This window comes from Lemur catta, chromosome 8 (genome assembly GCF_020740605.2).
Source record: "Lemur catta isolate mLemCat1 chromosome 8, mLemCat1.pri, whole genome shotgun sequence".
NCBI lineage: Eukaryota > Metazoa > Chordata > Mammalia > Primates > Lemuridae > Lemur > Lemur catta.
The window spans coordinates 45,696,835-45,709,611 of NC_059135.1; the positions used below are offsets into that span (position 1 = coordinate 45,696,835).

At 37.3% G+C, this 12,777-nt stretch overlaps 1 protein-coding gene and 1 long non-coding RNA gene across 2 annotated transcripts in view; one reads left to right on the forward strand and one right to left on the reverse strand.

Annotated features, from left to right (window-relative positions):
* The window catches only part of PPP1R1C (protein phosphatase 1 regulatory inhibitor subunit 1C), a 103,501-nt gene that overhangs the window by 42,925 nt on the left and 47,799 nt on the right, over positions 1-12,777 (reverse strand). The window contains exons 3-4 of the mRNA XM_045559306.1: positions 7,538-7,575; positions 5,215-5,275 (exon numbers count right to left, since the gene is read on the reverse strand). Of these exons, the coding sequence (XP_045415262.1) occupies positions 5,215-5,275; positions 7,538-7,575 (99 nt within the window). The remainder of the gene's footprint in view (positions 1-5,214; positions 5,276-7,537; positions 7,576-12,777) is intronic.
* Positions 1,870-12,777, forward strand: part of LOC123643666 — a 29,000-nt gene continuing 18,092 nt past the window's right edge. The window contains exon 1 of the long non-coding RNA XR_006736866.1: positions 1,870-2,005. This is a non-coding gene — a long non-coding RNA (uncharacterized LOC123643666). The remainder of the gene's footprint in view (positions 2,006-12,777) is intronic.

The following is a 12,777-nucleotide window of genomic DNA, read 5'->3' on the forward strand; positions in this document are numbered from 1 at the left end:
CACCAGCTTTCCCTAATGGAAGATTATCCTTCAGTTAATAGTACATGTCTTATTCGTGCTACTCCTCCCCTACCCTCCAAAAACCATGTTAGCTTTCATATTAGGCCAGGTGGATTCCCTCCCTTGGTTATTCCATATTTGCATTTATTGCTTTATTAAGAGAAGAGGCTCACATAAGATAAAATATCAAGATCACAGCCATCTTTGGCGAAAAAAAAGTTAGGTGTTAAAATGCTACAAGCATTCAAAGATCTATTTGACGTATCAGAACCATAATCTCTGGACACTGAAGTAGCTAAAATTTTCTTTTACAAGAAATTACAAAGAATAGGAGGAAGAAGACGTTTTTCAGAAGTAAATTAAAACTCTGACTTGCTATGCATTAAGAATGGTAATGCAATACTAATACGTCCTGCTATGCACAGTCATTTTTCAGTCAGCTGCTTTGTTTAATGTTCAGGTTTCCGTTTAAATCGATAGCACTTACTTTGTTCTCTTCAGAAGAAGGCATTTGCATTTCAGTAAAATACACACACACACACACACACACACACACACTGGGGATGGAAATGAGTCAGCCATTTCCTGTCCCAAGATTCAAATCTACTTTGCTTTTCTGAAAACATGATTCAAGCTATCCAACAATAATTTAATTGTCTGTCCTGTAAATTACAGGCTGACCACCATATAAACACCAGAGAAGTGCACGTGGACATTAGTCATCAGCTGTCATTTTTCTGATAATCTTCAGAACTTTCTACTTATATAATCACAAAGCACTGTATTACACAGGGTAATGGAAAAGTCAGCCTGTTTTCTATGCAAACTTCAACTTCTGCTATTTTTAAACATAATATATACCAAAAATTTATGACATCTGGTTGGCACAAGCTATCTGAAATGCAACAATGTGTCTAACAAGAGTGCTTATGAGAACCTCTGGTTTGAAGGGATGGGATCCTGGTAGTCTATCTGATAACAGTTAAATGGTGGCATTCAAGGGGATCAACTGACTAGAGTGAAACAGAAGTGCTCCAGGGCTCTTCCTTAGCCCTGTTCTATTTGTTGTGTTTGTTATAGGCTCGGATAAAAATACCAAATATAGGTTTATGGTATCTGTGGATGACACATAATTGAGATAATTGAAAAGGGAATGGATGATAGAATCAGGATACCAATGTGACATGCTGATGTAACAGCCTGACTCTAACAATAGGGAATTCAACTGGGATGACAGCACTGTCCTGCTTTCTGGTAAAAATCTTTTTTCAAAAAGATATAATTTTAAAATGAGAATGACATGGTGAATAACATGGAAAGCTGTAATGAAAAAGGCTCGGAAGTTTTGAATTTATAGTCAGCTCACTATTTGTCAGCAAAGTGTATGGCTGCCAGAAAAAGTGAATAGGATTTTAGGTTGCATTAATAGAATTAAAGAATCTGGGTCGAAGGAGGTGTCAGGCATAACTGAAGTCTCTGCTCTGTTCTGGTCAGAACATACCTTGAACATTAGGCTGATTTTGAATGATGTGCTTCTGGAATGACATAGACAAAGTGGAGCTTATTAGGTCAAGAATGAAGACAAAAAGGACCACATAACAGGCATAGTTGATATTAAGATATTTTAACGTGGAAAAAAAAAAAAGAAAACAACATGAGATAAGAATCTCATAGATGCCTTGAAATATACAGATATCTGTCATTTAAAAATTTACAAATAGCAACAAGATGTAGAACAAGAATCCATGAATACAAATTTCTTTCTTTTTTTTTTTCCTAGAGATGTGGTCTTTCTATGAGGTCCAGACTAGAGTACAGTGGCTATTCACAGGCATGATGAGAGCTCACTGCAGCCTCGAACTCCCAGGCTCAAACAATCCTCCTGCCTCAGCCTCCCAAGTAGCTGGGACTACAGGTGTGCACCACTGTGCACCTCAATGAGTACAAATATCTGGATGCCTCGATGGAAAAAGATCTTCTTACAGTCAGACTGCCCAGAAAGAAGGTAGGTATCCTCAGGAAATAATTCTTTTGCCAACAATAGAGTTTTGGGTATATTTTTAAAAATTATTTAAAACTATATTTAGGAGCACTGATTATGTCCAAAGCATATGGTAAGCTCTGCAGATATGGTAGTGAAAAAAATTGATACTGTCATTGCTGTGATATAGATCACTTCCAGTCTAGGTGGAGAGACAGACACTAAATAATTGGACATTGTGATAATTTGCAATGAAAGAACTATAGAGAATTTATAACTCCAGGGAGGGTCAATAGGGAGTTTATAACTATAGAGAATTTAAAATGGAGGATTAGAGAAAACTCCTTTCAGTGTGTCACCTTTCTAGACAGGACTTGAAAGATGAATATGAGTTGGCTAGATGAAGAATGAGGGAGAGAGGAGGCAGGAGAAAACCAAAGGAAGAATGCGTGCAAGCTCTTTTCTGATTCAGGACTAGCGTGTTGCATTCAGAAGCTAACAGAATTCCAGTGTGGCTGGGACTTAGTGGGTGAGGCGAAGAGAGGCAGATTGGAGCCATAAGGCAGTAAGCTTTGAAAATTTTGCTCTGGAATAGAAATTTTATCTAAGGACGATGGCGAGCCATTGAGGGATTTTAGCCAAGGAAGTGGCATAATCACTTCTGTGTTTTAAAAAGTTCACTAGGACACAAGAAAGACATGCTAAATTAGTGATTAGATATGTGGATCTGATCAATCTTCAGACCTGCGGGAACAGAATCACCTGGAGCTTTTGATTACCTGGCCCCACCCCAGGCCTACCATTAGGGTCCTCAAGAGAACACAACCGGTTTAATACCCTGAGTTAGAAGCAGTGGACAAACTCAGTCACCCCTGCATAGTTATACTACTCAGGCTTTAGGCTTCTTTAGCACTTTGTGTGCTTGTGTTATGAATATAAAGATGGCCAGACCAAGTATTAAATCCATTATTACTTTGCTGGATAACTTATGAGACAACTCTGTAGAAAGAAAGTCATGTCCAGATCCTTCTACTTCTATTGCCATGTTTGTGTCCTATGATGTTGCCATCTTGGCCACAAACTAATTGACCCAGGAACCAGGCTCTAGCCAAAGGCAACAACCTAATGGGTCCAGTGGTCTATGAGGTGACCTTTTGTCAGAATCCAGCCCAACTTATGCACAATTCTGGATGGTAACAAATTTACCAAATCAGATTTTCTCTTTGACCAGGGTAGAGGGGAATAGAGAGAAATTAAAAATAGAAAAACAGAAGCAAATGGATAAGGAGGCACAAGAGTAGAGGGAGACTCAGGCAGAGAGAGAAGCAAAACAGAAGCAGGGCCACAAGTAGGACAGTCAGTAGCATAAGGCTCGAGAGATACCTACTTCTGAGTGGGAAACAACATGCTACTGCCCTCAGAAAACTTTTTACACTCAATAACTGTGTGTTCCACTACAATTTAAGGAACTATACATTTCAGAGCAATTGTATTACTGTATTTAGCATCTCAGTAACATTTTCTTTGTTCATTCAGCTTTCTTGTAATTGAAGTTTCTTAACGTGCTCACAATGCACACTATATGTTACCATGGCTTAATTTTGTCTTGAAATATTTATTTCTGGCTCTCAGAGATAAGCAGACCAAATGCAATGTGGATTTAGCTTTCTCTCTCCCTTTCTCTCTTTTTAATCATAAGTAGGAGAATTCCAAAGGTATTTACTGGTTATAAACAAGAACCTAAATGACTTGTAACACTAGCCTGAAATCCTTTTGAAAGAATTACTGTGCTTTCTCAAGTCTTTAACTCACGACCACAACTGATTATCACTGAATGACCATCTTTGGGGGCTCCACAGTGTAAGGTTATATGTATAAATGTGCAATAGGACTAACTTCTCTAAAAGTTAGGGTCTCACATTCTTATAGTATTTGAGAGCTAAATATAAACACCATGGATCCTTGGGGCTTTAAGATTTTCCTTTACAAATAATAATATTATTCTCTGAGGACATGAGAACAGTATTACTTTATTTAGCTTAAGCTAACCCAAAATAGAACAGAGGAAATAATTAAATGAGTGAACATATATCTTTTCTTGCTACCCATTCATGCCAAAATGGACACGTCTTGAAAGTGCAAAATTGCTTACAATGGAGAAAATATCTTTAAAATGATTACACTTATCTTCAAAGAGCAATGCCTCATAGTCTCAGTAATTACCTCGGAATAAACCACAATGCTGATGATTGCATTATTTACCACAGTCTTACTAACAAGTGAACATGGGGTTTTATAGCAGCACAGGAAGGAAGTTTACTGAAAGTAGCTATTAATGTGTCCATTTTTATCTCTCCTTCATGAAAAGTTCCCAAATTTAGAGAGAATACAGAGTGGGAAATTTCACTCCCAATTTAGCCTCTCTGAACCCCAGAGGAAGCTGCTGGGCCAGCCTCTCATGCAGTTGAAACTGGGCGGGACAGACAGAGCATGGTGAACCCTGGGGCCAGTGCCCAAGCGCCAGTCTGGAACACGAGCTACTGACCTGGACAGACTCCGCCTCATGTCAGGAACATTTTAGTCTGAGAAATGAAAGAAGTCTTCCCTGGAACTGATGTTGGTCAAAATTCTGATACACTTAGATGTTCTTTTAGCAGTCCCAGTTTGAGGGAAAAATTCTGGGAAAATGCCAACATCTGAGCTAGCATTCTCAGTTCTTATTTTGACAGCTGTTACATGTATAGGGAATGGCTGTTTGACTATGCTGCTTAGAGCTACTCCTGACACAAGGCAATGAGGCAATACTTTACATTCAATCTCCCTGAAATTCAAGTTATTATGCATTGCTTAAGCCAAGAAAAAAATGACAATCATCTGCTAACACTGACAAGAGTAATTAGGGCTTCTGGAAAAATCTCTTTTAAGAAAATAGGTGATGAAGGGAAAAAAAAAAACCCACAAATAAAAAACAACTTTGTCATTATTTTGGAAACTCTGAATTTCCAGACAGATTCTAAGATTTCTAGTTATCAGTTCTTTAATTACATATTTTACTCTTAATGAAACTAAGTTTTAAATAAATAAAGTATCTTACTAAACATCATACTACTGGTTGTAGAGTTGAGACGAGATCTAGCCTGTGATCAAACGTATGGCCCTTGAGAATAGACGGCCTGCCCGCCATGACTGCTAGTCAGCACTCATGACAACCCGAAACAGTACCTGAACTGTACCTTTCATGGCGGGTGGTGTGTACACACTCTGCTTCCTTTGCTTAGGGGGTGGATTCTGTGACTGTGGAGAAAGAAAAAAGTAAAAGCCTTAGATAAGGACAGAAAGTGCAATGCCATCAGACCTATGAGGGAAATAAACACTAGGCCATGTCTCAAAGAGCTTTCTGATTTCCTTCTGTCATATTCAGTGACATCATAGGCTTAAGAGATATATGAAGCTATAAGATCTATTTTATTAAATATCATAAGATTCTTCGTCACTGCAGTCTTGAGATTATTAATATGCATTTTACTTTCTCCCCAGTAACATTAGTTTATTTTTAAAAGAAAAAGAGATATTAATCCTTTCCATTTAGAGAGAAAACATGAGTTCTGTGACAAAGTAAACTCCAAAAGCTGTGTCTGTGGGACACGGTCCTTGGGATGTAGTCCCATAATTCATAGGATTATTAAGTGTTTCAGGAGGGACAATGAGAGTTCTTGGTAAGTAATATAGTCTTCTTGAATTGACATGTTCAATCTATTATCTCCAGTCCCTTGGAATTAAAATGTTGAGGTAATATTCTTTTGTATGTTCAAAAGATAAGTCATTTAAAAATGATAAAAATAGGAACACATTTCAGGGTCAAAAATACAGATAATGATATGGAAAATATATATATATACACACACAATAGATATAAATATCATTTATTCTAAAAAATTGCATACATGTGGTCTATACTCCAATCAGATAATGTCAAAGACTCCTTTTTAATAGCATGTTAATTTATGTTTTAATGTGGCAAGAGCAGGCATCTTAATCAATGAGTTTTAGTGCCTGGAGCAATTATTTTTGCTTTGAAAATCTCAAATATAAATAAGTAAAAGATATTTTGAGGATTATTCTAGACTCTCCATGCATATTAGAAAGAACATCATGTACAGAATTTGAAAGAAACTAGAAACTGTTTCACAAAGTTGTAAATAAAATTTGAGGCATCTGTCCTTGTGCATACTAAAGCTTAATTGCCCTCAAAGGTATCATCAAGATGTTGATATTTGCCTGATGCAAAAGCAATCTATTAAAAAGTAACAAATTCAACTAAACAGTTGTCAAATTGATGTCAACTGAGCAAATAGTATAAGCAAAATTCTCCAGCATAGACTATTTTGATACCAGTCTATCGTGCACAGGTGTAGACAGGTCAACTCTACACTAATGTTAAATGTGTGTATGATTGACGTTTCTGGGCACCTCTGTTGTTTCAGTCACATCTGGTTGATTTTGAGGAGTGACCGCTTCTGGGAGTTCTTATATATTTACTTCCATACACATACTCAGAGATCAAGTGGAAAATTAATTCTACAGAAAAATTATTGTTATTTAGTAACAGTGTTAAAACTTATTAAGCAATAAAACTACTTTATATTTATGTAGGAGTTCAGTTTTCAAAGCATTTTCACATTTACTATCTCACTAAATTTTTAGAAAAGTCTTATGAGATACTATTTGGTACTTTGCCCTTTCTACATTTTCCTCTTTAAGTATTGCTATATGCCTAGTGCTCATGGGAATTAAGTTCACACAGCATCCTATTAGATATGTGTTTCATCTATGGCCATGTCACCCTAAATGTGACCCATCTTGTCTGACATAGAAGCTAAGCAGGGTCAGCCTGGTTAGTACTTGGATGGGAGATAAGTGTTTCATTTCTGGGCCAAGTTTACTCACTTTGTGTTCTATATATTCTATATGATCAGCTCCCCTAGACTTTCCTGGTTTCTATTTTGTATCTAAACTCCTACATGCATATGTGGAAGGAATGGGGAATGACAATGTTCAGATGACCTGCTAAATTTGAATCCGCATACATTCCTTGGTGATCCCCTTGGATCTGGTTACCCAGGCTTTGGAACAATTCAGTCCCCCCAGACTCTGGCCTCAGGGCCTGCTTTGGATCCATACACCAGAATCCTCCCTAAGAGGGGCTACCCCCACTCCCTTGCTCTGAGATTCCAACATTGCCTGGCCCCAGCCTGTGGTGTGCATATACAGTCACCCAATCAGTGGAAATTATAAATCCGTATCTTGCCATTAAAATTGGTTTTATTTTAGAAGTTTTGGCTGGAGTTACCATTGCGAAGATAGAGAATCAAGGTAGTTGAGAGACAGAAATTTTAATGATACCATATTGCTATTTGTTCAGTCAGGAAAAGCAATGTAAATAGTTTTGACATCACAGTTATATTTATATCATATCGTGTATCTCATAGAATCAAGCTAATTGTGTTTTTAATTGATTTGAACATGTATTTACACAAAATATTTTTAAAAACTTACTTCCACTTGTGTGTTGGGCACCCTCTTGTCATCTATTTCTGTAAAAGAAGTAGGTATAAATTATTAGAAATGTAGTAATCTTCCTACATGTTAACATTTTCAACAACACAGATAAGAATGATTTAATAATTGCCTTACAGAACAGCTGTGGCTTAGAGCTGAGGGGGACAGAGATGGGTGGTTTCCTTCTGAGATAACCTTCTTCCAAAGTTTGAAAAAGGCACTACAAAAAGCATTCCTCTTCATATCCCAGATTTCCCACCTTCCAGCAATCCAGAAAAGGGACCAGGGAAATGACTTTTGGAACAACAGCTGGTGTCCCCAGCCTCACAGTGCTAAGGCAGCAGCAACCTCCTCTCCTCCTTGGTTTGCTGTCACGGCCACTGTCCATGAAGCCTCACCTCTGCTGTTTCAAGTTCGTCACTAACCAGAACGAATCTCCTTCCCCACTCAGCCCAAATGCCATGACTCTAGGAAAGCAGCAGCACCCTCTCTTTTAAGTACCCCTGGAAAGAATCAGTCGCTCTGCCAAATATTTGTATCCAGTGTTGTGAGGTGTCGGGCAGGTGGGAGGGGAAGGATGGGATGGGTTTATTCACACCTAATGGGTGTGGTGCGCACCGTCTGGGGGCTGGATAGGCTTGAAGCTCTGACTTGGGTGGGGAAAAGGCAATATATGTAATCTAAACATTTGTGCCCCTGTAATATGCTGAAATAAAAAAAAGTGTTGTGAGGGAGGGTGGGGTGGAGGAAGTGGTACTCCCATATGCCCTATCCATAGCAGGAGAATGTTCTGGACTGAGTTTCTTCTCTACCCCTGCACCTATATTGCATGGATTCTGCCTCTGGGCTTCTTGACCCAGTTATCCTTTACTGATTCTTATGTTAACCCCAGAGCTAACAGACTGATCCCATGGTCCAAAAACCAAATGAGGAGTTCATCAAAGAATACTCGCTTAAAGACAAGGATATAGATCTGTATTGAAATAAAAACATATGTTGGCTGGGCACGGTGGCTCATGCCTGTAATCCTAGCACTGTGGGAGGCCAAGGCGGGCGGATTGTTTGAGCTCAGGAGTTTGAGACCAGCCTGAGCAAGAGCGAGACCCCGTCTCTAGTAAAAAATAGAAAACAAATGATATGGACAGCTAAAAACATATATATATAGAGAGAGAAAAAATTAGCCAGGCATGGTGGTACATGCCTGTAGTCCCAGCTACTCGGGAGGCTGAGGCAGGAGGATTGCTCGAGCCCAGGAGTTTGAGGTGGCTGTGAGCTAGGCTGACGCCACGGTACTCACTCTAGCCTGGGCAACAGAGTGAGACTCTGTCTCAAAAAAAAAAAAAAAAAAAAACAACATATGTTATACAAGTGAAAAATATTTCAAAACTATATGAATGGTATGTTTATTTTATAAAGGATAGATACATGTATATGTGTGTATATATATGCATAGAATGCATAGAAGGATATCAGTATGTTAACTGAAGTTATCTCTGGGTGATTGGATAGCACATTCTGTTTTAACCCTATCTGTACTGTTTGTTTTTCTTTTCATAATGAGTATGGATCACTTTTATAATAAAAAAGCAGTGTGTATGTATGTATGTATGTATGTGGATATATACACACACAAACATCTATAATCTGTGTAGTAATATGCATATACAATGCATGAAGTTGATATTTCATATAGTAAGAGACCAAAATGGCCAAACAACTCAAATGAAAGTATATGAAACTATTGTTTATGCTGATCTAATATTTTGGTTAATAGATTTTTAAAAGTTATGGAAACTTCATATAAATTTACCTCCTTTATATAGGGGAGAGCAGACAGAGAACTATTGGTTTAAGACAGCAATCATGATTGTTTGATGCAATCACTGCAAGTAAGTGGAGCATTATCAGGCGGCTGTGAATATTCTAAATTGAACAGTTCTATCAATATGAAACCTTTAGCTATCACATTGTAATTAAATATCAACTGTGATCCACTGTAACAGTGCACATATTGTGATCCATCTGATTGTTAAGTACCAATGGGGTTTCTTAATATTTTCTTCATGCTTTAGGAGTTTTCAAAATTCAGCCCAAGACCTGTAACTTAATGTTTTAGAAACACAGTGGGATCCAATCATTCAGCTTTATACTTTCCCTACTGTCTCACTATAACACTCACTAAACCAGCATCTTTCCAAGGCAACTATGGAGGACTTCACTTGTGACACAATTCCATGAAAAATGTTTCTATTTTTTTTGTTGAGTTATGTTGACATAAATTAACCATTTATGTCATGAAGACAAGGATTGAGAAAATTCAGCCTTGTATTCTTATCTTGAAATTGAAGAGTAAAAATTAAATGACTTTCAAGTCAAAGTGACTCAGACAAAAGTACAAGGCAATCCAAAAATAGATCATAGTTCCTTGAGATCCACTGATTTAAATACATTTCTATTTCCCTTAATAGATTGTTACTAAATTGGGGAGGTTAATCTTTTCTGCTTCCCAAGCACCTCACACACACACACACACACACACACACAACATGCTCACAGGGCACACACAATGGAGTAATACACAGACAGGAACATGATAGTCTCTCTAATTTCTACCAAGGAAAAGTTGGAACCAAAGGAGAAGACTCAAAAAAATATAGGCAAACCTCACCAGCTCTTTATACAAAACCGTCAAAATTATGTTTACAATATCTCCAGGTTCTTGTTAGGATCTCCATTTGTGACCCAATGGCCAACCCAAGAAGTGTTCAGGAAACCCAGATGCCTCATGAAATGTAAGAATAGATCCCTGTCTTCAATTACTGTTTATTTTTCTCATTAAGCCAGAAAAAGAAATACTATTTTGGAGTGGGGTTGAACAAAATCAGTCTGTTAACCGAAGAGAGGTTTGTTAGCTGATTATCCATAATCAAAACTACAAATATTCTGAAAGAGGCTGCTGTACCTATCCCAGCTATATTTTATCTCTCTTTTTCCATCTCTCAAGGACCATTTGTCTAAAAGAAAAACTTTCTTGGTTTAGAAGAAAAAATGTAAAAGTTATCTAAATATAACATTGTAAGGAATGTTGTCATCATTAAAGATGGAGATAGGAATAGAAATGTTCTAGAAAGTTTTGAATATTGATTAGTTTGAATGCTTTTGAAATATTTAAATTCATGAGAGGAACAGGACAATCTCAGGACCCATGTGTCTACACACATAAACTACAAAAACCCATTCTCTTATTGTCTTAGACAATATCTCATTAGACTTTGGAAAACCAGTTGTAATAAAAAATTAAGTGCCTATAAAAATGAAGCATAAGAGTGAAGGAAATAGGAAGAGAATGGTAAAAAAGTAAAGAAAAGTGTCTGAACTGTAACAGAGTGAGAACTGCAAACACGAAGATACAGGTAGAACGCAAAGAGATAGAAAACTAAGGAAAGCCTAAAGAGCCATAGCTGAGGCTGGCAGAAAAACCTAGGTTTTGGAAAAAGCACTGAATGGCACACATAATTACTAATATGGCTCTTCCACTTCTCTGTCATGGCCCTATGCAAGTCACTTAATCTTCCTCAACTTCAGAGTTTTCCTCCTTTGTGAAATGGGAAAGAGGAGCATAATAATTCTTACTCTGCCTTCCTCATTTTCTCATCAGCTTGTTTTGAGGAATAAAAAAAAAATGAAAAAAATGGGAGCATAATTCCCCACTCCTTCAGTATGGACTACATGTACTGACTTCCTTCTGAAGAGTACAGTTTGGAAAAGGAGAGGGAGAAATAAGTACCTTTACAGTGGAGAAACTTGTCAAACATTAACTTAGCTCGGTGACCAAGGTCAATGTCAACAATCATAAATCGTGTTGATAATGTGAGCCCATGATATGATGTGATGAAGGTGGCACTTTACGTCAAAGATCTTTCTCCTCTAAACCCCTAAGCCCTGTCTATTCGTGAGGAAAACATCAGACAAATCCCAATACAGGGACATTGTACCAGATTCCTGACGAGCACTCTTCAAAACTGTCAAGATCATGAAAAAACAAGGAAATCTGAGAAACTGTCATAGCCAAGAGGAGCCTAAGGAGACACGATAATTAAATGTAATAGGATATCCTGGAAGGGATTTTTTTTAACAGAACCAAGATATTAGATAAAAATTAGAAGTATCTGAATAAACTATAGAATTCAGTTAATATTAATATTGGGTCATTAATTATGACAATGTAACACTTTAAAGACTAACGCAGGATGTTAATTATAGGAAAACTATGTTGGGGGGGTGATGTTTGGGACTCAATTGTGCCCTCTCTTCAATTTTTCTATAAATCTAAAACTCTTTAAAAAAATTAAGTCTATTAATGAAAACATATACAAAAAATGAGAAATAGCCAAATGCAAATAAAAATCACTCTAAGAATATGCTTTTGTTATTACTGTCAGGATTCTGTCATTTGAAGAATACCAGAGTCATTAGTAGGAAGTAGGCAATGTACGAACAAGGTCATGAAAACAATTCATTTTTAAAAATGTTATTTAAGGCCAATGAAAGAGATAGAGGAAAAGGTAAGAATAAGCTTATAAAAGGAAGATTTTAAAGTTCAGTTGAAGTTTTTGAAAGCTGACACAAACAGATGTGTTAGTGGAAAAAATGAGAAAATAAATGATTTCCAAACAAGCCCAATATAATGAGAGCACTTTACTTTGATTTACTTACTGATTGAATGACTAGAGAGATGGAACAAAGTATAGAAGAAAATCCTACTGGCATCTGTTTGATTGTACACACCCCCTGGATTGCTGCTTCTGTGTGTTTGTTCCTCAAATCCAGAATGCTTCTTTCCTCACACACAATACACCCTCCCTTAGTGTTCTGTTCAAATGGCATTTTCTCTGGGAAATCTTTCCCAATTCATGGCTACCCATACCCAACTGGAAGTACTCACCCCCAACACTCACATCACTTTCTCTGTAACTGTCTCACAATACTCAGCATCAGATGCCGTGTACTATGGCCATTAGTGTTTTATCCCCCTCCCCCCACCCCGGGTAACCTGTAAAGGAATGAGAATTATCCTTCATATTTGATTCTTCCACAGCTCTTAGCACAATAGCATAGTTGACACACAATAACAGCTTGTCAAATAAATATATCTTAATGCCTATCTTTCATAAAACAGGACCACCTGTTTGCTGCCTTGCTATATTCCAAATTATAATAGCAGTGCAATTATTTGC